The sequence below is a fragment of the Lycorma delicatula genome, chromosome 4, assembly GCF_047948215.1.
Source record: "Lycorma delicatula isolate Av1 chromosome 4, ASM4794821v1, whole genome shotgun sequence".
Taxonomy (NCBI): Eukaryota; Metazoa; Arthropoda; class Insecta; order Hemiptera; family Fulgoridae; genus Lycorma; species Lycorma delicatula.
This window is the reverse complement of record NC_134458.1, coordinates 15,766,043-15,788,023: the sequence shown is the minus strand read 5'-3', so window position 1 is coordinate 15,788,023 and position 21,981 is coordinate 15,766,043. Positions and strand designations below refer to the sequence as shown.

At 32.2% G+C, this 21,981-nt stretch overlaps 1 protein-coding gene across 12 annotated transcripts in view; it reads right to left on the bottom strand.

Moving 5' to 3' along the window:
• The window catches only part of LOC142323135 (ELAV-like protein 3), a 257,843-nt gene that overhangs the window by 65,939 nt on the left and 169,923 nt on the right, over positions 1-21,981 (bottom strand). For 9 of the 12 annotated variants that reach the window (XM_075362385.1, XM_075362379.1, XM_075362382.1 and 6 more), the window contains 2 exons: positions 8,924-9,077; positions 1,170-1,208 (listed from right to left, as the gene is read on the bottom strand). In XM_075362385.1, coding sequence (XP_075218500.1) covers positions 1,170-1,208; positions 8,924-9,077 — 193 coding nt within the window. The remainder of the gene's footprint in view (positions 1-1,169; positions 1,209-8,923; positions 9,078-21,981) is intronic. The other 3 variants (XM_075362381.1, XM_075362388.1, XM_075362389.1) reach the window with 1 other exon arrangement.

The window sequence follows — 21,981 nt, the reverse complement described above, 5'->3', positions numbered from 1 at the left end:
CAAGAAAAATAGTTTGACAAAAATATAAAAAAAGATATACAAATAAAACGGAAAGAGAATCATGCTTAAATAACAAACCGATGGTTACTAAAAATAAGAAAAAAATAAACAACTGAAAATAAAAATAATAAATCAAAATAACAAAAAAAAGTCTATTAAAGAAATAAACTCTAAGATGGGTGCCTGATAAAAAAATCTCATACCTTAACACAAATACAACAAAGTACAATAACATTGTATATAGTACATATACAATATTTAAAAAAATCTGTAATACGTAGTTAAACTGTTATCTGATTACAAATTTAGAGCTAGTAAATAATTAATTGAAATACATAAAAAAAAGGAACTAATAAACCTACACAGTACACATAAAAATAAAGAACGAAGGGGCTCTATAATGCGTGAAAATAAGGTAAAATAAACAATAAAATGTACTTCATTTTACTCATATTTTTTTGGAAAACTGTTCATCTGAACGAAATGTGCTATATACCTACATGCAATTTCTTACAGTACCTTCAAAAATAAAAATGATTCTGAAAATCTTAAGTAATACATTTGCTAACTTTATAACATAATATATTTAATTTCTAAAAACAAAATAATAATATATAAATGAAGAAAATTTTTAAAACACAATTCAGTTCAGAAATTAAAATAAAATCAAAAACCAAACAAAAGGAAATAAAATGATACGCGCGACCGGCAATATTTATCTTTTGAGAGTTCAGTATTTGTGTAAGGACAATTTATATATTTCATAAAAAATTATGGATTATACTAAAAATATTTTATTTAGTTTATTATTTTTTATAGATAGTAGTTTAGTAATCATCAAATTACGATGGATTAAAACTACAATTTAGTCAATGGATTATGTGTTAATTTTTACCCTAACTTATTACATTTATTAGATTCTTATCACTTGCTAAATAAATACAAAGTTTTCAAAAAAAAAAGATTAAAAAACCTCAAAAACTTTCATAAAAATAAAGAAGTGGAATGATGCTAAAAAAGAATCTATGTACACGTGAGATGCATACTGTGTAGTTTAAATTATTATTTAATTAGTATTATTTTTATTATATGCTGTGCATTATTTATTTGTATGTAAATGTTGTATGTGTGTCCTTAAATTGTAAAAATAACAGGAAACTCTCACGTACATGGCACATTGTCGCCAGTCCCCGCGACGAATTGGCGAACTGCAAACAAAGAAAGAAAAAAAACAAATATAATATTTTTCATAATAAGCTAAGTAATAATTTTTCCACAACAACAAAACAAAACACATAACAGAAAATATATAACAAAAATCATATCCCAATATAATAATTAAACCTAAATGTGAATACGAGGGCTATGCCGAAAATAACTATAAAATTAATTGTTGATTAACATCCAAGAATAATGCACCAAAAGAAAATATATAAATTCTTTTTTTAGAGCACAAAGAACTTTTGAGATTTATTTATTCCTATTCAAAATTATTAAGAAAAAGTTAACAGCAAAATAAGATTTTTTTTAATATATGTGTATGTGTTTCATTATAAAAAAATTGTAAATAAAAAAAAAACACCCTATATAAATAAATTATAATTTGCCGGTACAGCATAATTGTTGATAATATCACATCACTAAAAAAAAAAATAAAGAAAAATAAAAAAAAACTGAAACCAAAATATCGCTTGAATAAAAAAACAATAAAAACATAACAATTAAATAAAAGTGGAGCTGAGAAGAATAATAGAGCATCTTGAAAGAAATACAGAAAAATTAATAACCGTTTACCATCTAGCACTTGCAAAATTACGTACTACCGTATGATTCCCTGGAACCCAGTTATGAAAAGAGGATTGGCACCCTGCAATCAGTATTTACAAAAGCAGACATATATGTAAACAATTATGATAGTTGTAAACAATTATATGTAAACAATTAATGACAGTATTCATACCTAATATATTACACCAAAATGTACTTATTATTAATTAAACAATTATTATAAAAATATAAACATAAGTAGCTGTGTCAGTAAAACCTTACCGACTACCGGAGACTGACATAACTTACTACTGCAAGACAATACACTGAATCTGATGCAAGCTTATCTCATAGAACCAAACTACTTGACCTCATTTTTCTATTAAAGGTAAACTGTTTTTATGAAAAAGAAGTTAATTTCTGATATTATCACAATAATTGAAATAAAAACATTTAAATAAATATCTTATAAATTATAAATTGTGGTAACAAATGAAAAAAAATTCAATTAGTGCTGATCTATATCCACTAGTAAAGAAACAATCATTGAATGAACAGGATAACCTGAACAGCAATCGGCAAGCAAAGAATCTTAAAAAAAAATCACTATTATAAATTAAAATGTTCAATAAAAAGAATACATCAAGAATGTTATCACTCACGTACCATAACTGTTGCTTGTGAATACAATATTTGAGCAGCAAATTTACCACATTAAAATTTGAGAATACGTAACGATAATGTTAACAATAATCTTTGAAGAAATCAATGATCTGACATGTAAAGCTCCTGCTGTTTAATGTGACCGGCATGTTACTTTCTCCTCAAAATTGAAAAATGAAAATTTATTTTATATGTAGTAACATATTTTACTGGCTAAAAAATCTTTTTTAATTTTATAGACTAATGATAGAGATTAACGGTAAGATTGTCAGTTCATCAAAATATTGAACCTCAAAGAAGTTTCAGTAACCCAATTAAAATATATATATATATAAATACCCTAAATAATTTATAATTTAATTTTTGTTTAAAAAAGAGTCTCTCATTTACTACAGGACTAAGTACAAACAATTTTACTTCATCTCTTTAGTATTCTAAACATTAAACAATTCCGAAAAAACCAGTACATTTTTACAAGCAGAAATAGAGGATTTAAAGAAAATAATAATTATTGGATTTTACACTTGTATTTCAAGGCCTGGCAACTCCTATATCATTAAAATAAAAATGTCATTGACAACAGAGATTAGATGGTAACTAAGAACTATGAAACATAGAACATATTTTTAAAAAAACTGATAAATAATTACAGTTATCTGCTAATGTATTATAAGTAATAGAAAGGTAAGTAAACAGTTATATAAAACAAATAAAAAATCCGGAAAACTATAATAGAATTAACAATAATGAACAAAATCTCAAGGATAATCTTAAAATGTACTAAAAAACATAATATTAATAGATAAATTATGTAGAATTATACAGGTAATTAACACTGTGGTAACACATCACACATTTATCTTATACATTTTTTATAATAACATAAATATCTAGACACAATGTTGATTACAAAGAACAGTGCTTACAGATTTTAAGGTTGCTATTAATTTGTGTAAGGTGGAGCAATTCATCAGTTCAACTGTCAGTACCATTCTAACTTTAATACTATAATTTTTTGTTCTGTCTCAGTTCAATCATTTGGCAGTTTGTCTCTGCAACTTGCTACTCATTTTTATGAAATTTTATAATATGGTTCCTCGTGATTAGGAGGAACGATATACATGACAAAATTTTTCATAAAATTTTTGTTTAGAATTAACAGCTGCTATCTTTCTAGACAGGAATAAAGGAAATAAATGGCAGTGGAGGTTAGTGTATCAACCAAAGATGTAGTCTTTCCTTCACTCCTGCCACTCATCACTTCCACTCTGTCTCTAAGCAGTAACATATAAACTCTTTTTTATATACTTTTTTTTCACCTCTAAGCTTAAATTTGGTTTTCGATACCACTCTCCTAGTACTATACAGCATATCTTACTCAGTACACTATTAAATGCTTAATGTTACATTGGTTTTAGATAAACTCATTTTTTGATTTCATTTTGAACGAACGCCTTGTTCACAAAAAAAATTAAATATATAATTATATTAATAAATTATAATTAATTAATTTATATTTAATTAAATTATATAATTATATTATATATATATATATATATATATATATATAAAAGATATATGGGAAGGCATGTGGGAATATAATAGAAGTTACTTCCTTGACAGTCATCTATTAATAATGTTCAGAGTCCCTGGAAACTTAAGACACTCACAGACTATTTCTGCCATGTTCTAGTTTCTGCAGATAATTACGATTGCAATTCAATTTTTCAGACACTAATAATTTCTATCGTGCAAGCTTCCTTTGTTGCATGCTTTAAAGAATCGTCAACAGTTATAATAGTAAAGAAGATAAGTAAAGTTTCCAGGTAAATGAACTTATATATTTTACTTGAAATATAATTTCTCATTTACTATAAGCCTACAAACAGAAAATTTTACCTTTCTGAAAAAAAGATTAACTTCAATAGGTCAAAATTTAATTTTTATGAAATTTTGGGTCTTTAACATTTCAAGCTTGATTTTTAACAGTCTTTGAAAAAATTGTACATAAATTTGACTAATGTAAACTGTATGAAGATGCTTATATATGATCCCTAACAAAACTAAAATTCTAAATTTCTAGCAGTGGCAGAACTATTTTGCTAACATAATAGTGTAGTATAAAAATTAAAAAAAACATATCTTCCATTGGTACTAAAGTTCTATTGAGTTCAGAGTACATGATAAATTTGACTGTTGAAGCAACGGTTTGAATTACCTTTGATTAAATAAGATAACTTTTGATGATAAGCAGATATCTACAGAAATGTTTGCGAAAAAATACCTTGAAATGGTTTCAAGGGTACAAAATGAAATAATGAAATAGGGATAAAGATTTAGCAAATATTCTATTACAATGAAACTACATCCTTCAAAGATTCATTGGAAACCTGCAGTTTTAACAAATTCCAATCAGTCAGTCAAAAGTTATGGCTAAAGAAATAGACATGGAATAAACCTACTTCTAACAAAATAACAGAGACCATTTTTATATAACAAAATTAAGCAAATATAATGAATTGTTATAATAAATTGACACTTCTCAGCAAAGAAACTTTGAAAAGGTTATTTAATTATCAATGTTTATCATCAGTGAAAAAAGCATGGGTTAAAATATAATTTTTTACAAAAACAAAATAATGAATAACACTGTAAAATTACAAACTAATGTTAAAAAGCAGTTAAATATTAAACCGTAGGCAAGAATACCATATTATTTTAACAATGTAAAAAAAAAATTATGCAATAAAAATATAAATTTTCATATTGTAAAGCTGTATCTCTATGTATCTCTTCTTGAGCCACAATGATTATATATAGATATATATATATATATATATTTTTTTTTTTAATGTATTCTAATCACAAATTGATTTTTCTTTTAGGTAAGTGAATCTAATAATTGCTAACAATAAAAATAATACTTTACTACAACTAGAGCACAACAAAGAACATCTTTTTTCAAATTCACTATGAAGTAAAAAAAATGTTCAATTACATTTTTTAAATACACTGTCAAGCGTAAAGATCCATCGATTCAGCATCTTTGCTCACTCTTTTGCTCAACTGTATGATTTTGTTCATTAAAGGTAATCAAAAAGAAATTTAATTCATTCCTTGATTTCTATTTTTTTCTACATATTTTTACTTCAAAAAATCAAATCAATTTGGTTAATTAATTGGGTTTGTAAGTTTTTTTTATGTTGCATAAAATGCATTTCCAATTTTTACCCTACAACAGACCAACTTTGGGAACGTTACTAATCAAAAATATGTTGTAACCTATCTTTATTTTGTATACTTCTTTTTTTAAGCTGAACATAAGTATTTTGCACTCGTGAAAATTAAGTCAAGAAACATTTTTTATTTCAAAATTATTTTTACTATGTATTTATAGCAAATCTTTACAGCGGAAAGATATTGTGAAAATAAAATAGGCATTATTAGATAAACAAGCGTAAATATATAATATTTCTTTGTTTTACTGGTTTACCATTAAATAACAGTACTTCAAATATACATACACTATAGTTCAATAAAAAAGTTATCGTAAAACTCGATGAAATTCATTCAGTTGGAAAGATTAAATGCCAGAACCTGCTCTTATACACTCTCAGACATAAGAGAACTATAAGAAAATGTTCCTAAAAATAATATGCGGTCCAGATCAAATTTCAAGGTTTTGCTGTGAATAGCAATTTTCGCCAATAGCAACTATGAATTTTTTAAACATAAAAAAAAATGAATAAATTTCATTCAACATAATTAAATTTTGTAGCAAAAAAATACTGATTAAAATAGTTATATATTATAATTTAAAACATTAAAAAAAAAAAATATTTAAAGAATATCATGTCTTTGTTTACAATAGAATAAACTACAACAAACTCGCTTCAGAAATGTACTCGTAGAACCAGGAATACAATAAATATAAAGTTCAGGTGTGAAAGTTCATGCATTTTTTTTAAATTTCTGAATATCTTTTAAAGAAATATGAAAAAGATTTTAAAGAATGGACATCAACAAAAAATAAAGAATATTAACATTACACACGATAAAAAACAAAATAAGTTTCCTAATGTTCAGAAGATAGAAATTGAAATAACAATTTATCATTAAATGTTTCACTTATGATTTGATACAACAGTAAATAGAAGGAGTTGATGAACCAAAAAAGTTATGAATCTCAAAACTAAAAAAAAAGACTTGATACAACTGGTGACAGAATTTAAAATGATGAAAATTTTCAGAAAAATTAAATATTAATGAACTGATGTAACTCCACTAGCTAATTCTGTATTCCACATTCCAAATGCACTAAAATTTCTTTATAAAACAATATAAAGAAAATAATTTTTAAATGTAGTAAAAATTACAATAGAATCAATTATATAAATAAAAAAAATTAATATATATTCTTTTATTGCACACATTAATTTACACAACATAATCCTTTTAACGCTTCTGAGCTGACTTCAGACAATGTTATAACATAAGAGAGTTGTTAATAAAAGTATTTAAAATTATTCTCACCAAATGAATTAAAGAATAAATAAGATTTTAAAAAAAATAAGACAACAAAATATTCATTTTTTACATTTTTCAAATACAGCTACAGCAATGTAGTAGTATACTAAAATAGTAGTCTATTATAGTGGACTAGTAGAACAGTGGTTTTATGTATTCTATATGTTGGGTAGTTTCATTCATTCAATTTTTATCAAAAAGCATAAACTTTGTTTTTAAACATATCTGTACTTAGCTTTATTTTTCTTTCATCAACAATATTTTTTTATTGTTATGCAAGTAGAACCTGACTTCTGTATCACATCAAATTATCACACAAACACCCTCTGAATTACGAATTCAAAATATTTAATTTGATTCTACAATAACATGCCTGCCATATTTTTAGTTAAAAGAAGAAAGTATGTATGTAGAAAATGCATTTATCTCTTGTCAGTGCTATCCTACATAAACAGATATTTCAGTAGGCACTACTACTAATGGTAATAAGTTTCACTAAATTTCAAATCTATAACGGGTACGAAATAAGCTGATAAATAAATAAATGAAACTAAATTAGTTAAAGAGGAACTGCCTTAAAACTGTTAATTGTCTATAATAACATTAAAAGGCATATTTGAAAAATAATTACTACTACATTTTTTTTTTTAATTTATTTAAAATAAATCATCTGTTCAGTGTTATCTTAAAATATATTTTTCATAAATTTAACTTCCAAAGTTACACAGCAATCTGCAATAATAGCATACCAATTTTTGTATCCCTCATCGTAGAAAAAAACCACCTGTCAAAATAGCTAATTTTGCTCTGTTCTTTTGATGTCTTCAAGACACTTACCATTTTATAACATAATCTTGCAGTAATAATTCTAGAAATTTAAGAAAAGAAAATAACATGAAGGAAAAACTAAAAACCACCTGTTCTCATGAAGTCTTCAGTCAGACAGATACTTAAAACCGTTTTTATCACAAACAGTCACTTGATATGCAGGGCATCATTCAGTTACACTGCCTGACTCATTTCACTCACCATTCCACCGACAATGATAATTTTATGACATAATTCACATAACTGGTGAAATTCAGCTGGCTTTGCAAGGCTGAAATTTAATATTCAAACACATAACAGATATTTCACAGCCAGAGAGCTCCTCAATCTATATTTCAACATTTCAAAAAACACATTTTAAAAGCCCAGGATGTGATGTTATAAATGATTTTTTATCGTAGTAATGGTGTCAGCAGTTTGTTAATTGAGATGGAAATGCATAGGTTGCAAGCAAGCAATGCAACTGACTGTAGACCATAAAAAAAAAAAAACAGTAAATGATGACATTTGCAAACAGTAATTTTCCAAATGCACCTAATAAAATGGTAGCCTTAATATAGATAACTGCCTTGTAATCAATTTTTTTATTTTTGAAAATTTAAAAAGGTATCAAACACAAAATTTAAAAAACTCATTATCACCGCAACACATACTGTTGGTATCTAGTGAGGGATATTATGCATTGTAATTCACACCACTTAATATTAAACAATTGTTTTAACCAACTGGAGGACTTAATTCAGTATAGTAGTAATGCTGTATAATAGTAATACTTCTAAATTTTTACTGGCAATTACTCTTAGTCTATGGTAAATAACAATAAATCTTTCATTTTATGCCAGCACTTTACATGTTACTCATCACATATGGTAATCAAATTTTCACTAAAAAGTAAGGAGATATGTCTTCTATTCCATGCCACAGAGAATATTGTAATCCACTAGCTCAAGTATTTTAATTTTGGTTGTATAAAGTAAAATTAATCAATAAAAACTGTTTTTTAAATATTCTTTAACAATGCTTAAGTTTCTTCTCTGAGTACTATATTATTACATACTGCAGAAAAATAAAATGAAATTTTAAAAAATGGGTGAAAAAAAATAAGAATAAATTTTTGATCACATTGTCATGTACAAACCTGTTATGTTATCACAGAGAATTCGCGAGGTGATGATACGTCCATAGGGGCTGAACAAATTTTCCAGATCTTGCTGGGCCATGTTCTTTGGCAGTCCGCTAACATATAAGTTGGCACCTTTTATCGCTTCACTGCTAGGCCTTGCAAATGACACCTAGTGAAAAAGATCATTAGTTTTATAATATTTATTAGCACGGGTAAATAAAAAAACATTTAAACTAAAGATTCAAATTTCTGAAACTATTAATTAAATACTAAGTTTTATTTTTAGGAACACTGCCACTTCAAAATCTACTTTACACTAGTACGAAAAAGGAGTACATTTTTAATATTAAATTAATTCTGGATATAAATTAACACTACATAACAAAAGTAGAATAAAATCAGTATCAGAGTTTATACCTCCTAAAATTTGGATTTGTTAAGGGACATACTAAAGGAGCTGTATACAAGTGTAGTTTGATAAGTCAGTGACTTTAAAATAAAGAAACTTTTTTTACAAAAATTCAACTTATTTTTCAACATATTCTCCTTTTAGTTCAACACACTTATTGCACTAATATTCTAACTTTTTTAAGCCTTCCAAACAAAAAATTTTTCAAATTCTCCAAAATATTCCATTTTAGCAAAAACTTGTTCATTCAATGAAAATTTCTTTCCAACAAGCCACTTCTTTAAGTTTGGAAACAGAAATATGTCAGAAGGGGCTAAATTTGGAAAACAGGATGTATGAAGACGTAATTCATAATGCAATTTAACTAATACAGCAAGTGAAATCACAGATGAGTGAGCTGGCACGTTGTTGTGGTGAGAGCACTTTTTTCTTGCTAAATGAGGCTGCTTTTTCTTCATTACCACATTGAATCTCTGTGATAATGAGGCATAATACCATCCCGTGATTGTTTTTCCTTTCTGTAGATAATCAATCAGTATTATACCATGTGCATCCCAGAAAACTGTGGCCATGACCTTACCAGCTGATGGAACCGTCTTTGCCTTTTTCAGAGCATGTTTGTTTTGCCCAGTCCACATTTTTGACTGCTGTTTTGTTTCAGGTGTATAATAATGAATCCACACTTCATCATAATGTCACAAAAATTCATTTGGATTGTGCTGGTAAATGGTCAAACATTGCTTTAAGATCATCACACAGTACCACTTTTAATCAGGTGTCAGCAATTGCGGCACCCATCTGGCCGATAGCTTCCACATACCCAATTGCGCATGTAAAGTTCGGCGTACAGTTCAGTTGAAATGTTTATGATCTCACTAATCCCACATACCTTTGTTCAGTGAACTTCCAGTATCATATCATGGATTTTATAGACCATTTTTTGAGTAGTCTTCTCATCTGGATGTCCCAAACACTTAGCATCAGTTGTACTTGCACAACCATAGCAAAATTCAGTAAAACACTTTTGAACCATTCCATGCAAAGAAGCACACTTTTCTTAATACTTTTGAAGCTTTTGTAATGTTTCCTTTATTGTTTTCCCACAAATTTGTGTTTTTCCATGTTTTCCACATTTTCTTGACACATCAGCTTTCAAGTGTTGACAAATATCTACTTATTAGAATGACTCGCAACTTTGTATGCAAGCCTAGATATAATAAGACTTATAAATGATGGAGAGAAAATAGCAATTGGAGGACCACCTTCTGAGAAGTTAGTGACTTTACAAACCGCCCTCAAATAGTAAATTAAAACTGAGAAGTACAAGTACATTCTTATCATTATACTGTTTAAGTTTTAGAATTATATATTCAAGCATATTATGATGAATGATCAGCCAGTATAAGAATGAAAAAAATATGCACAGAAAAAGTACAGCAAGAACATAAAATAAAAGAAAAATCATAAAAATAAAATATAAAAATATAAAACAAAAAAGATTGTGCAGCTGGATAGCTTAATCCAATAAAAGGTAGGATTAAGTGAACCAAAATAAAACCTTCTAGGGATAACAACCTTAGTAGTATAATGTTGGGCACTGTCCACCCACAAGAAAATTTATACCATGGAAATAACTTCTTGCATAATTAAAGATGTGAATAATTACAGATGGATCTCCCTCTTACCAGTAACATATAACATTTTCTCTAAACTTCTATTAAACAGATTAGAGTTTCAAATTGATCCAAAGTTTGGTGAATTTCAAGGAAGCTTCAGAAGGGGTAGATCATGTTCAGAACAGACTTTAATTATGAAATTAATCGTTAAAAACTAGATGTTAAGATCCAAACTAATGTTCATAACATTTGTTGATTTTCAAACAGCCTATGATTTTATAGACAGGGAAACTCTTATTGATAAAATGAAAGAATATGGAATCGATCAGAAAACTATAAAATTAATAAAACTTAACTTTAACAAACACATTCTCAAGAATAACATTTTTAGGCAAAATCAGTGATCCTTTTGAAATTAAAACAGGTCTGAGACAGGGTGATGGTCTTTCCTCTATACTCTTTAACCAAGTATGAGATAAAATAATGAAGACATTTTGGAATGATAACAAAACTGCTTTTGGAATCAGGGCAGGAAAAGGAAAAAAAAAGAGTAAATTGTTTAGCATTTGCAGATGACTGGCTTTACTGGCGAATTCAGAAAAAGAGGCAATTTCTCAAGTTGAGAAATAGAAAATAATGTCTGAAAATGCGGGTTTACAGATATTTGTTTCTAAAACAGAAATATTGATAAATTCTAAAAACAAAACAGGAAATGTACAGAAATCAAATTTTGAAAATTAGGTACACAGATAAACTTAAAATACCTAGGCGAAATAACATCAAATGGTTCGGATGAGAAGGCATTTGAAAGCAGAAAATAGATTTTGAAAGATTGAAATGTTTAACTAAAAATGTATAGAAGAAAAATTTATCCATAAATGCAAATAGAGACAATATAATAGAGTCGTCGATGACGACGACGACACACCTCCATTCAACACCTGCGTTCCACGTCCTGGGCAGCAACAGCTGTACACATGTACAATACATATAGCTGGCTAACTGGGCTCCGAGTATTTTCCTCGGAATGTGTTCTTTTGTTTGAACTGTCTCCACCTTCAGGTGACCAAGATGGATTGGATTTTTTTGGCCACCTGCAGATCATGAACAATAATATGATTTGGAAATGTACTTATACCACATTTAGAGTTGGTGATGTGGCGGCCAGGGTTAATGTTATTGCAGGTGTAACGGAGACCCTCCGTTGTCTACATGAGCTCTGCGATGGCAAGCATGTAGCGAAGGTGCCCATGTATTTCGGTGGATGGGAGCTCTGAAAGCTTCGGTGAGTGATGTCAGTGCAGAGATTGTGCATCTGCTCTCTGCCAGGACAAATGCCGGTTCCACCGGAGTAACGGATCGAACCTCCAAGGTTAGTAGCCCAGGAGTGGGAGGTGTACCCTGGCGGCTAGCTTTGCTACAAAAGGGATAATACTTTATGGAACACCTTGAACAAATTAACATGGCAGAGGGTGCACGTAAACACCCTCGTTTAGAAACAGCGGATTCGCCACAAGCGAAGCGGAAACAGAATAGGGAGAGAGAGAAAATAAGGAAAGATGCTGACAGAATCAGTAGAAACTTGAGATAAGCTTTGTTTGCTAATAATGTTCCCAAACCAAGATATTTAATTATTACTAAGGAGAATGGAAACTTCCAAAAGGTTAGCCCATTCTTAATTACTAGAGATTCGAAAGACTTTTAATGATTTGTACGTCAAAACCGTAAACGATAGTCAGAGCCAAAAAGTTCAGTCACTGAAGAAGATCAGTGAATTCGCGGTATCTGTGCGCAACTGCATACTAGAGAGGAATTGTTGTTTGCCGTGATCTTCTAAATTGACAGAAGAAGACATAGTAGAGGAAATGTCGAGTCAGGGAGTAATTCAATGCCGTAGGCTAACCATGAGAAAAGATGGTGAGGTTCTTCCTTCAGCCTCGCATGTATTGACCTTCAATAGACCGAATCTTCCTGAAAACGTACCATCTGGCATACATCGGCTTGATGTACGAGCATTCATCCCGTAGCCTATGCGATGTTTTAAGTCTCAACGTTTCGGCCACACTACGGCCAGATGTGAAGCGCTAGAAATCTGCGTGTGTGTAATGAAACACATGAACATGATCCATGTAAAGACCCTCCAGTCTGCATTAACTGCAAAGGGCACCACAACTAACGATCGAGGAATTGCCCAGTGTATAAATTGGAAACGGTCATTCAGGAGGTTAAAACGCTTATAAAGGTAAGCTATCCTGAAGCGAAGAAAATTGTCAATCTCAGAACACCTCGACCGACAACTACATATGCAGAAGCAGCTGCTGCCCCTTCATCATCTAAAGTTAACGTGTTGCAGTTGCTTACTACGATCGCACCACGTCTTACTACAACGATAGAGAGAATCATTGATACTACGATTGAGTCTAGTCAACAGAAAGAACCACTAAAACTTATGAAGACTCACCCCCAGACTGACATCGTTGACACAAGGAACGTACCTTCGCATCGCAAAGAATCAGGAAAATCTGCGATCATGACACCACCAACCGATGTAGTACATAAACATCTCGATATATCTAGAAAAGCCAAAGAATCCTTCCGTCGACAAGTCATAACGCAATGGAGGGTGTGACAAGAGTACAGGAAAAATCTGAGATTAGTACGATGGAGGTGCAAGTAATTATAGAGAAAGCACCAGACACAGCCGATATAAAATATGTACTTATAGAACCTCCAAAAGCCCAGAAGACTGCTACGGAGAAGGCGTGTATTTCAGCCGCCCCAAGTACATCTATAGAGATCGAATCGAGTTCGTCAGCCGTTGAATATGAACCAATAGCGATAGCATCAAGTTTTAATTCAATAACAACGATGCTAACTGCTCCATCTAAGCTGTCATCGCCTGAGGTCAGCCGTAGAACATCATTGGTATCAGAAAGGAAGGAAGATGCCATGTCCGAGGCCGAAGAATGGAAAAAAAGGAGCAAGAAAGGATGGCCGAAGGGAAAGCCTAGGCGGTAAAAAAAAAAATAAATAAAAAACTGTGATATGTTAAAGAATCCAAATTCACCGTGATTAAATTTCAGCATTTGATCTATTTAATAAGAAACAAAGTATGGACAGTTCTAGTCTCTTGAAGTGTGAAACATTTAAGGTTTTTTTTTCTATTTTTTTTTGTAATAGGACGGGGTTGCTTACAAGATCTGATATAAGCAGGAAAAGTTCCTGCTGATATCTGATCTCTTTCTCTTAAATAATGGTTCAGGGACTTTTTTCAGTGCCAGAGATGGATCGACATCCTGTGTAGATCTAGCACTTATAAGTGGATCGATAGCACCGAGGTACACCTTTCATGTTTTAGAGAATATACATGGAAGCGATCAGTTTCCGGTGCAAATTGTAACTAACGTTACAAGGAAAACATATCCCATCTCCAAAAGATGGTTGTTTGATAAGGCAGACTGGACGAGCTTCACAGCTAGGACGATACTCCCTGAAACAACTGAAGTTATCGAAACCGATGTCGACGCTATAACTAATGCGATACTTGACTCGGCATCAAGATATATTCCCAAAACATCTGGGAAACTTAAGAAGCGACTCGTTCCTTGGTGGAACGATGAAATAAGTGAAGCGATTAAAAGAAAGAAAAAAGCGTATAACGCCTTTAAAAAACATCTCACAGCAGAAAATCTAATTGCCTTTAAAGAATACAGGGAGTATGCAAAAAGGCTTATGATACTCTAAAAAACGATCCTGGTAGCAATAAGTGTCATCCATTGACAGAAATACTACTGCATAATACGTTTGGAAGAAAGTGAAGGCGATTTGTAGGCGTAAAAACTTTACTGCCATAACTAACCTTCAATATGAAGATGAAATAAAAGATACTCTAAACGAAATTGTAGAATTATTAGCCAATCGCTTCAAAAAAGCAGCAAAATGGCTACTACGATGAAGATTTTACGACGAAAAAAGCAGAACATGATGGTCTACTAAATTTCAGAACTGAAATAAATTATTCATACAATGTACCATTTAAAATTGAAGAATTTGTGAAAGCGATGGAGAAAGCAGGCAACACAGCAGCTGGTCCGGATGAAATTTATTATAACATGATCAGGTAGCTGAATACCACTGCAAAACGTAGATTGGTACAACTATATAATCAGATATGGCGAGATGGAATGTACCTGCAGCAATGTAAAAAAGCACATATTGTTCCAATACCAAAGAAAGATAAAAATTTGACAGGTCCCAATAGTTAGCGTCCTATTTCTTTGACGTGCGCTATGGGAAAAATATTTGAAAAAAAATGATAGATAATCGACTCGTTTGGATTTTAGAAAAAGAAAACCTCATATCCTCACATCACGCAGGTTTTCTGCAATACAACTCTACTAGTGATCAAAAAATGATCAACTTAGAGAAGTTTATATAAAACAGCTTTATTACAAGAAACATTGTGTCGGAGTCTTCTTTGATCTTCAGAAGGCATTCGATATGACCTGGCGACATGGAATAATCCTCCAGATATATGAATGGGGTATTCGTGGCAATCTGCCAGTTTTACTCAGCGACTCCATGAATGACCATACTTTCCAGGTACGCGCGTCAACAATGAATATTCATTTCAAAAAGGTTAGAAAATGGCATACCAAAAGGTTCGCTGTAGAGCGGTACCTTGTGTACGATCGCCATCAATAAACTAATATTAGCTATTCCAGTAGAAATCAGCAAAAGTATCTATGCTGATGATGATTTGACAACTGTGCATGCCAGAAACAAGACAGCCATGGTGAAGTAAAAATAACAACGAGCAATTAACGCTCTTAATGAAATTGCGAGGAATGGATTCCGATTTTCACCGGAAAAAACGTGCTGTGTACACCTCTGTAAAAAGAGAGTTCCTCACTGTTTACGCCATTGCGTAAAGCAGTTTTTAAGTTAATTCAACTGGTTTGGTATTTGATTTGCTCACATCTAAAATTTAACAGTATTTCGATCTAATGAATATTTTAATTATAAATAAGAAATTTTTCCATACACTGAAATTAATGCATTCCATTCCATATATACTCAGTTGATTTTTATTTATGACTTTTGTATTGATTATTTATTAAAATTTAATTCTGTATTATATCATATGTATAATCTTTAAAAAAATAAAATAAAGAAGAAAAACTAAACGTAAACATGTTACATTCACTCGGCTCCTTTCGGATGCACTCGGCGCCTGACGATTTAGCGGCTCCTCACCGTTCACACAGCTCCTTTCGGATGGACTCGGCTTCTATCGACATCACTCGGCTCCACCTACCCTATATAAGCCGGCTCGCCACTAGAGTCAGATCTCTTCTACTTCTTCATCACTTTTCACCTCTTCTTCGTCAGTCTCAGCAGTCTCTCGTTGTGCGTCGTCTCTCTCAGACCATAGTCTCTCTCTGGCCATAGTTTCTGATCATCATCTATGTGCATTCATATTCATCGCCTTTGTGCATTCATATTCGTCGGTTCAGTTATTACAAACCAGCCACAAATTCATCGAAGCAGGATCTTTCCAAACTGGTTATAACAAAGTGTTACCTCTGTATTTTCTGATACATCACTGTAGATTACGCCAAGGATAAACTGTATGTATATATGTGTACTTTAATTCACGAGTTCATTTTTACAAAATAATGTGTGATTAAGGCAAATTAAAATTATTCATTATTTATTAAACAGTTGTGTTATTAGTAAAATTAGCGAAATACACCACTTAATTGTACATTATGATTTTGAAATTCAAGATTGGCTTAAAAAACCATTTCTTCAATCAAGCGTAGTCATGAAAGGTGGCTTAGATAAAGGTTGTGTTATTATTTTTCATGTGTGACATATTTTATATGTTATTAATGACAACTATTATTAATAATATTCTGGTTGTTCATTAAAAGTCAGTTGCTGAGGGTAAATTACGTTTTTCTTGAAATGTTTTCAAATAGTGATTCTATCATTTAATTTAATTTAATCTGTTAAGTGCAGAGATTAATTCTTATTTATTCATGAACTGAATTCATATTACTTTCCTTAAATTAATCTAAAGAAAATAACTCCTGAAGTGAAGTTATGTTTTTGGACTTCTTTGTAATTAATATTGTGATTTGTTCTAGTAATATTTATTGCTTTTGTATTCCATCTTGTAGTTTGAATAACAATGTATTTAGTTCTTTGAACTGTTTTTAGACTCGTATTTAATACAAAAGATTTTCAAAATAATTAATTGAAAAATGTATATTTATGTATTTGTCATTTAATATTATAACAGATATGTTGATTCAGCTGATATCCTTGTATAAATACTGTACAGGATTAAGTTAAGTTTATTTCGTAATTTAATTTAATTTTTTAAGGTTATGCTTTAAAGAAAAGGTTGAAAGTTTGTTTTTCATTCTGTTAAAAATAAAGTCCAATATTCTTTTGGCAAAAACGAGCTATTAGTAATTTTATTTTTGTAACGTGCCCCAACACTCACCAAAGTCCTGTTCTGACCGTCGCCAACATTCCAATAAAAATATAAGGATAATGTGAGATTTCTAGGTCTGTTATTGGATAAATCCCTTACATGGGGATTACATATACAGGACTTGAGTGATGCAAAAAAGCCCTAAACATTATTAAACGTTTATCGAACATCAATTGGAAATCAGATAAAGAAATACTATTGAGGCTGTAAAATGAATTGGTTCAATCGAAACTTGACTACGGATGTATTGTGAATTCATCCGTTAGGAAGTTGCATTTAAGAAAGTTCGACGTAATTCATAAAAGCGGATTATGATACGCGACAACCGCATTCCGCACAAGTCCGGCGACTAGTCTAATGTCCGAAGCCGGAATAATGCCACTATTAATAATATTTTAAAATGACAAGGACCTTTACACCATTGTTATGTGGTGTTTTTTGGGGATTTCATTAACTATTGACAAGTCTTTTTTAGATGCTCTTTTATTTTGACAAGACTAGTCGCTCACTATGTCACCTGAGTTTTGCTTTTTTTCGGGGGAGGAAAAGATATTTTGTATTTTGACAATGTCGCTACAGTTTTTCGTACTAGGAGTATATAGAGTCCTTTTTTCTATTTATTTTTTGTTGTGGAAGGGGCTAATGACCATAGCAGTCGATGCCCTTAAAACTCAAAAAAAAAAAAAATCATCTATGCACACGTCTGGGGCGGGCAACGACATGGTACATAGGTACCTCTACTTATGTCGGCCAACGGGAAAATAGTTTTGTTCTAGAACTCCTTTTGGAGTACGGCATTGGCGGTCCCGAGCTATCCGAGCTGGTTGCGGTTGTGCTTCTCGGTTTCGCTGCTTGCAGCGGTGGTGGGAGGCATGACCATGATCTGTTTGCCGACGCTGGGTGGAGTGCGGAAGGGGAGTGCCCATTTCTCTTTTCCGTTGTGGAGCCGGATTGATGTGGAGCTACGTGCCCTGGGATGATTCCCCGGCCCGGGTTAAATTTGTGGGAGGCGGTTGAATGGGGGAACTCAGGCAGGATCAATGATCCGGGGCATGTGAGATATTAAGTGACAAGAGCCCTTTACACTCTTACCATAATTTACATATAATTATACATCGATGTTTTAACATACTTTGGAATGATGATTATAATGGATGTTTTTTATTAGATGTAAAATTTGAATTTTTGACAACGTTTCGAAAGAAATGGTTTCTTGTTTTTAAATGGCAAGGACAATTTACACCCTTGCCATTTTGTGTTCTTCTGGGTTTTAGTCTTACGACGAGTCAGTGTTTCAGATGATTCTTTTTGACAAGACAAGTCTATTACAATAGTTATAAGTCAACAGTACACATAAATTAAAAACACAAAATTTATAATATATAAAACTCGGAATACAATACTAATAATAATTATAAATCCACAAAAATGGAAGTAATAATGAGAATTTGAAGTCACAATTCACAAAAAAATAAAAATAAAAAATAATTCAAGAAACGAACTTGCGGCAAGAAAATCAGATCACGGCCTTTACCATCTTGCTGAAACTCTTCTCCCCTACGAAGAAATCCAGCGCGTATACAAAGCGATTGGCAATTTTAAGACATCTGGAGTAAGGCGCAATAAAATTATCCGCCGGATGAAAAAAGACGTTAACTGTTCTTAAAGAATATGCTGGTTCTCTTAACCCAATTTCAAAATTTATACTACTGCGACCATGTAGAAAGTGATAATAATAATAATAATTGGAGCTAGGAATACGTAAATGCAAGATAAACGCCATTGTGAAGGAAAAGTTCCACCAGACACAAAATTATGATCTGCAGACCCAAGGTAGCATAGAAGCAATGAAAGAAGAAGACATGTACAAGTATCTAGGATGCGATCAAACGATAAAATTGGAGCACAAACCCATTAAGGAAAACTTAAGAAATCGTATGGAAAGAGATTAAAATTAATTTTAAAATCGGAACTTAATGGGGGAAATAAAGTGAAGGCAGTGAACACATATGCAGTACCAGTACTCACGTATGCATTAAGTATAATAAAGCAGAGTAAAACAGTTAGACGAGTTGAACAGACTCACTAGAAAAATATTCTACCAAGAAAAGTCCCACCACATCCACTCGTCAAAAGAAAAATTCACGCTCCCGAGAAAGGAAGGTGGAAGAGGAGTACTCGATATTAAACATTTATGCTACAGCCAAAACGAAAACTTAAGGGATTACTTCCATAGCAAGCAACACCCCTTCTAACACGCCATCGTAGCGGCAGACCAAAACTATACGCCATTAAACTTAGCCAACAACACAGCGTAGAACATAAGAAAGAGAGCAATGCAGATAAAATTCTAGATCGGGGAAGGAAAGAGCTGCATGGGATATATAGGCACCGTCTAGACCAGGAAGGAGTCGACAAAGCAGCTTCAAATAACTGGCTTGTGCAAGGAAAGTTACATTCCGAGACGGAGCGGTTTATATGTAGCATACAAGATAACGCAGTAGTAATTTTCAACGGAGGAAAACATTCCTAAAACCACCGCAACTTCGACGAAACCCAGTGTACTGTGGTGAAGCGTTGAAATAAATATAGCAATTAGTGAGAAAAAGAAAGCATTCAATTTATTCAAGAAACGTCCTACCACGGAGAATTTAATATCTTTTAAAAAACATCGTGCCTACGCCAGACGCACCATATTATCTACGAAAAAAGCATCCTGGGAGGCATATGTATCCTCCATCGATAGCCAAACACCTGCCACGCAAGTATGGAAGAAGGTTAAAGCTATAGCTGGCCGGTCCGATAGCCGTTCATTAAACGCGCTTAAACAAGCCGGTGTCGTCAAGTTGAATTGTTAGCCGATCAGTTCGAAACTTGTGAGTAGCAATGAAAATCATCACATCGATTTCATTCGCATCACAAGAGAGCAAGCACTACTAAACTTTGTAACGGAAAACGAGGTTTTTTATATCGTACCGTTTTCATTCGTCGAATTCAATCGTGTTCTACGAAACTCCAGTAATACTTCACCTGGAAATGATGATATTCTACATGTATTCGTCAAAAATCTAAACGATGATAATAAAGCTTGGATATTACACTTAATAGAATATGGACCTCGGCCTCATATCCACAAATGTGGAAAGAAGCAGTTATGGTATCGCTTTTGAAAAAAGGAAGAAATCCTTTAGGAATTAAGAGTTACAGACCGATATCTCTAACATCGTGTATCGGCAAACTCTTGACAAAATGATAAATGCTCGTTTAGTATGGTTTTAGAAAGGAAGCGACTTCTTTCACCGTATCAAACCGGATATAGAAAGTGTCATTCTACGACTAATATAATTCTTGAGAACGCTATACAGAATGCTTTTATTAACAAGAAACACTTCGTAGGCGTATTTTACGACCTTGAAAAAACATTTGATATGACGTGGAGGTATGAAATTTCAAAACAAACGTATAAATGGGGACTACGTGGAAATGTCCCCATGATTATCGCCAGCTATTTATCTCAGCGAACTATAAAAGTACACGTTGGCTACACTATTTGACAAGTAGGCGATTACAAAATGGAATTCCGCAGGGATCACCTCTTATCGGTACCCTGTTTATAATTGCTGTCAATAGGGTTCTACAAGCAATACCAGTGGAAATTAGTAAATGTACGTCTACGATCTGGCGATCTTCTATGCCGGCACGAATACTGCAATGATCCGGTACAAGTTACAACGACCGATCAATGATATTGTTGATACGGCTGAAAGGTCTAGCTTCAGGTTCTCAACCGAAAAGTCATGCGCCGTACATTTCTGTCGCTTTAGAGGAGCACACCCTAGTCCACGACTTACAATAAAGGGTGTTGAAGTTCCATATAAAGAAGAAGTCAAGTTTTTGGGACTAATCTTCGATAAAGGTCTTACATGGCGTCCTCATGTACGACAATTAGCAGCTAAATGCAAACGAACATTAAACATAATCAAATGTATGTCGAATATCAATTGGGGATGGAATCGAGTTCTTATACGTCTGCATACTTCATTGATACAATCAAGAATCGACTATAGCTATGTTGTTTATTCCTCGGCTCGTAAGAACTGTCTAAAAGCCTTGGAAATCTTACAAAACGCTGGAATTCGATATGCGACTGGAGCATTTCGCACCAGTCTTGTCGATAGCCTTATATGCCACTCAGGATTACCTCCACTACGTTTTCGAAGAGACATCCTGTTACTGCGCTATGCGGTCGTCACGTCATCACCGCACCGTGCAAATGGGCCAGCGTTCAAAAGATATCCTTTCCAAGAAGCTTACAACCGGTGTCAGTCGTACACCAGGCAGGCCGGAATCATAGCTCGAGAACTGATGGACAAGTACGACATTGTGCTTCCAAGAGTTGTTGAATCAACGATGTGTGAATCACCACCGTGGCTGCTTTCATCAGCCTTTTTTCGAATGAATCTAACACCTTTTAAGCACTGTAATTCTTAGGAAATAATTCAACGTTTTCGGGAGCTTGTGAGCGAACACGACCAGGAGCTAG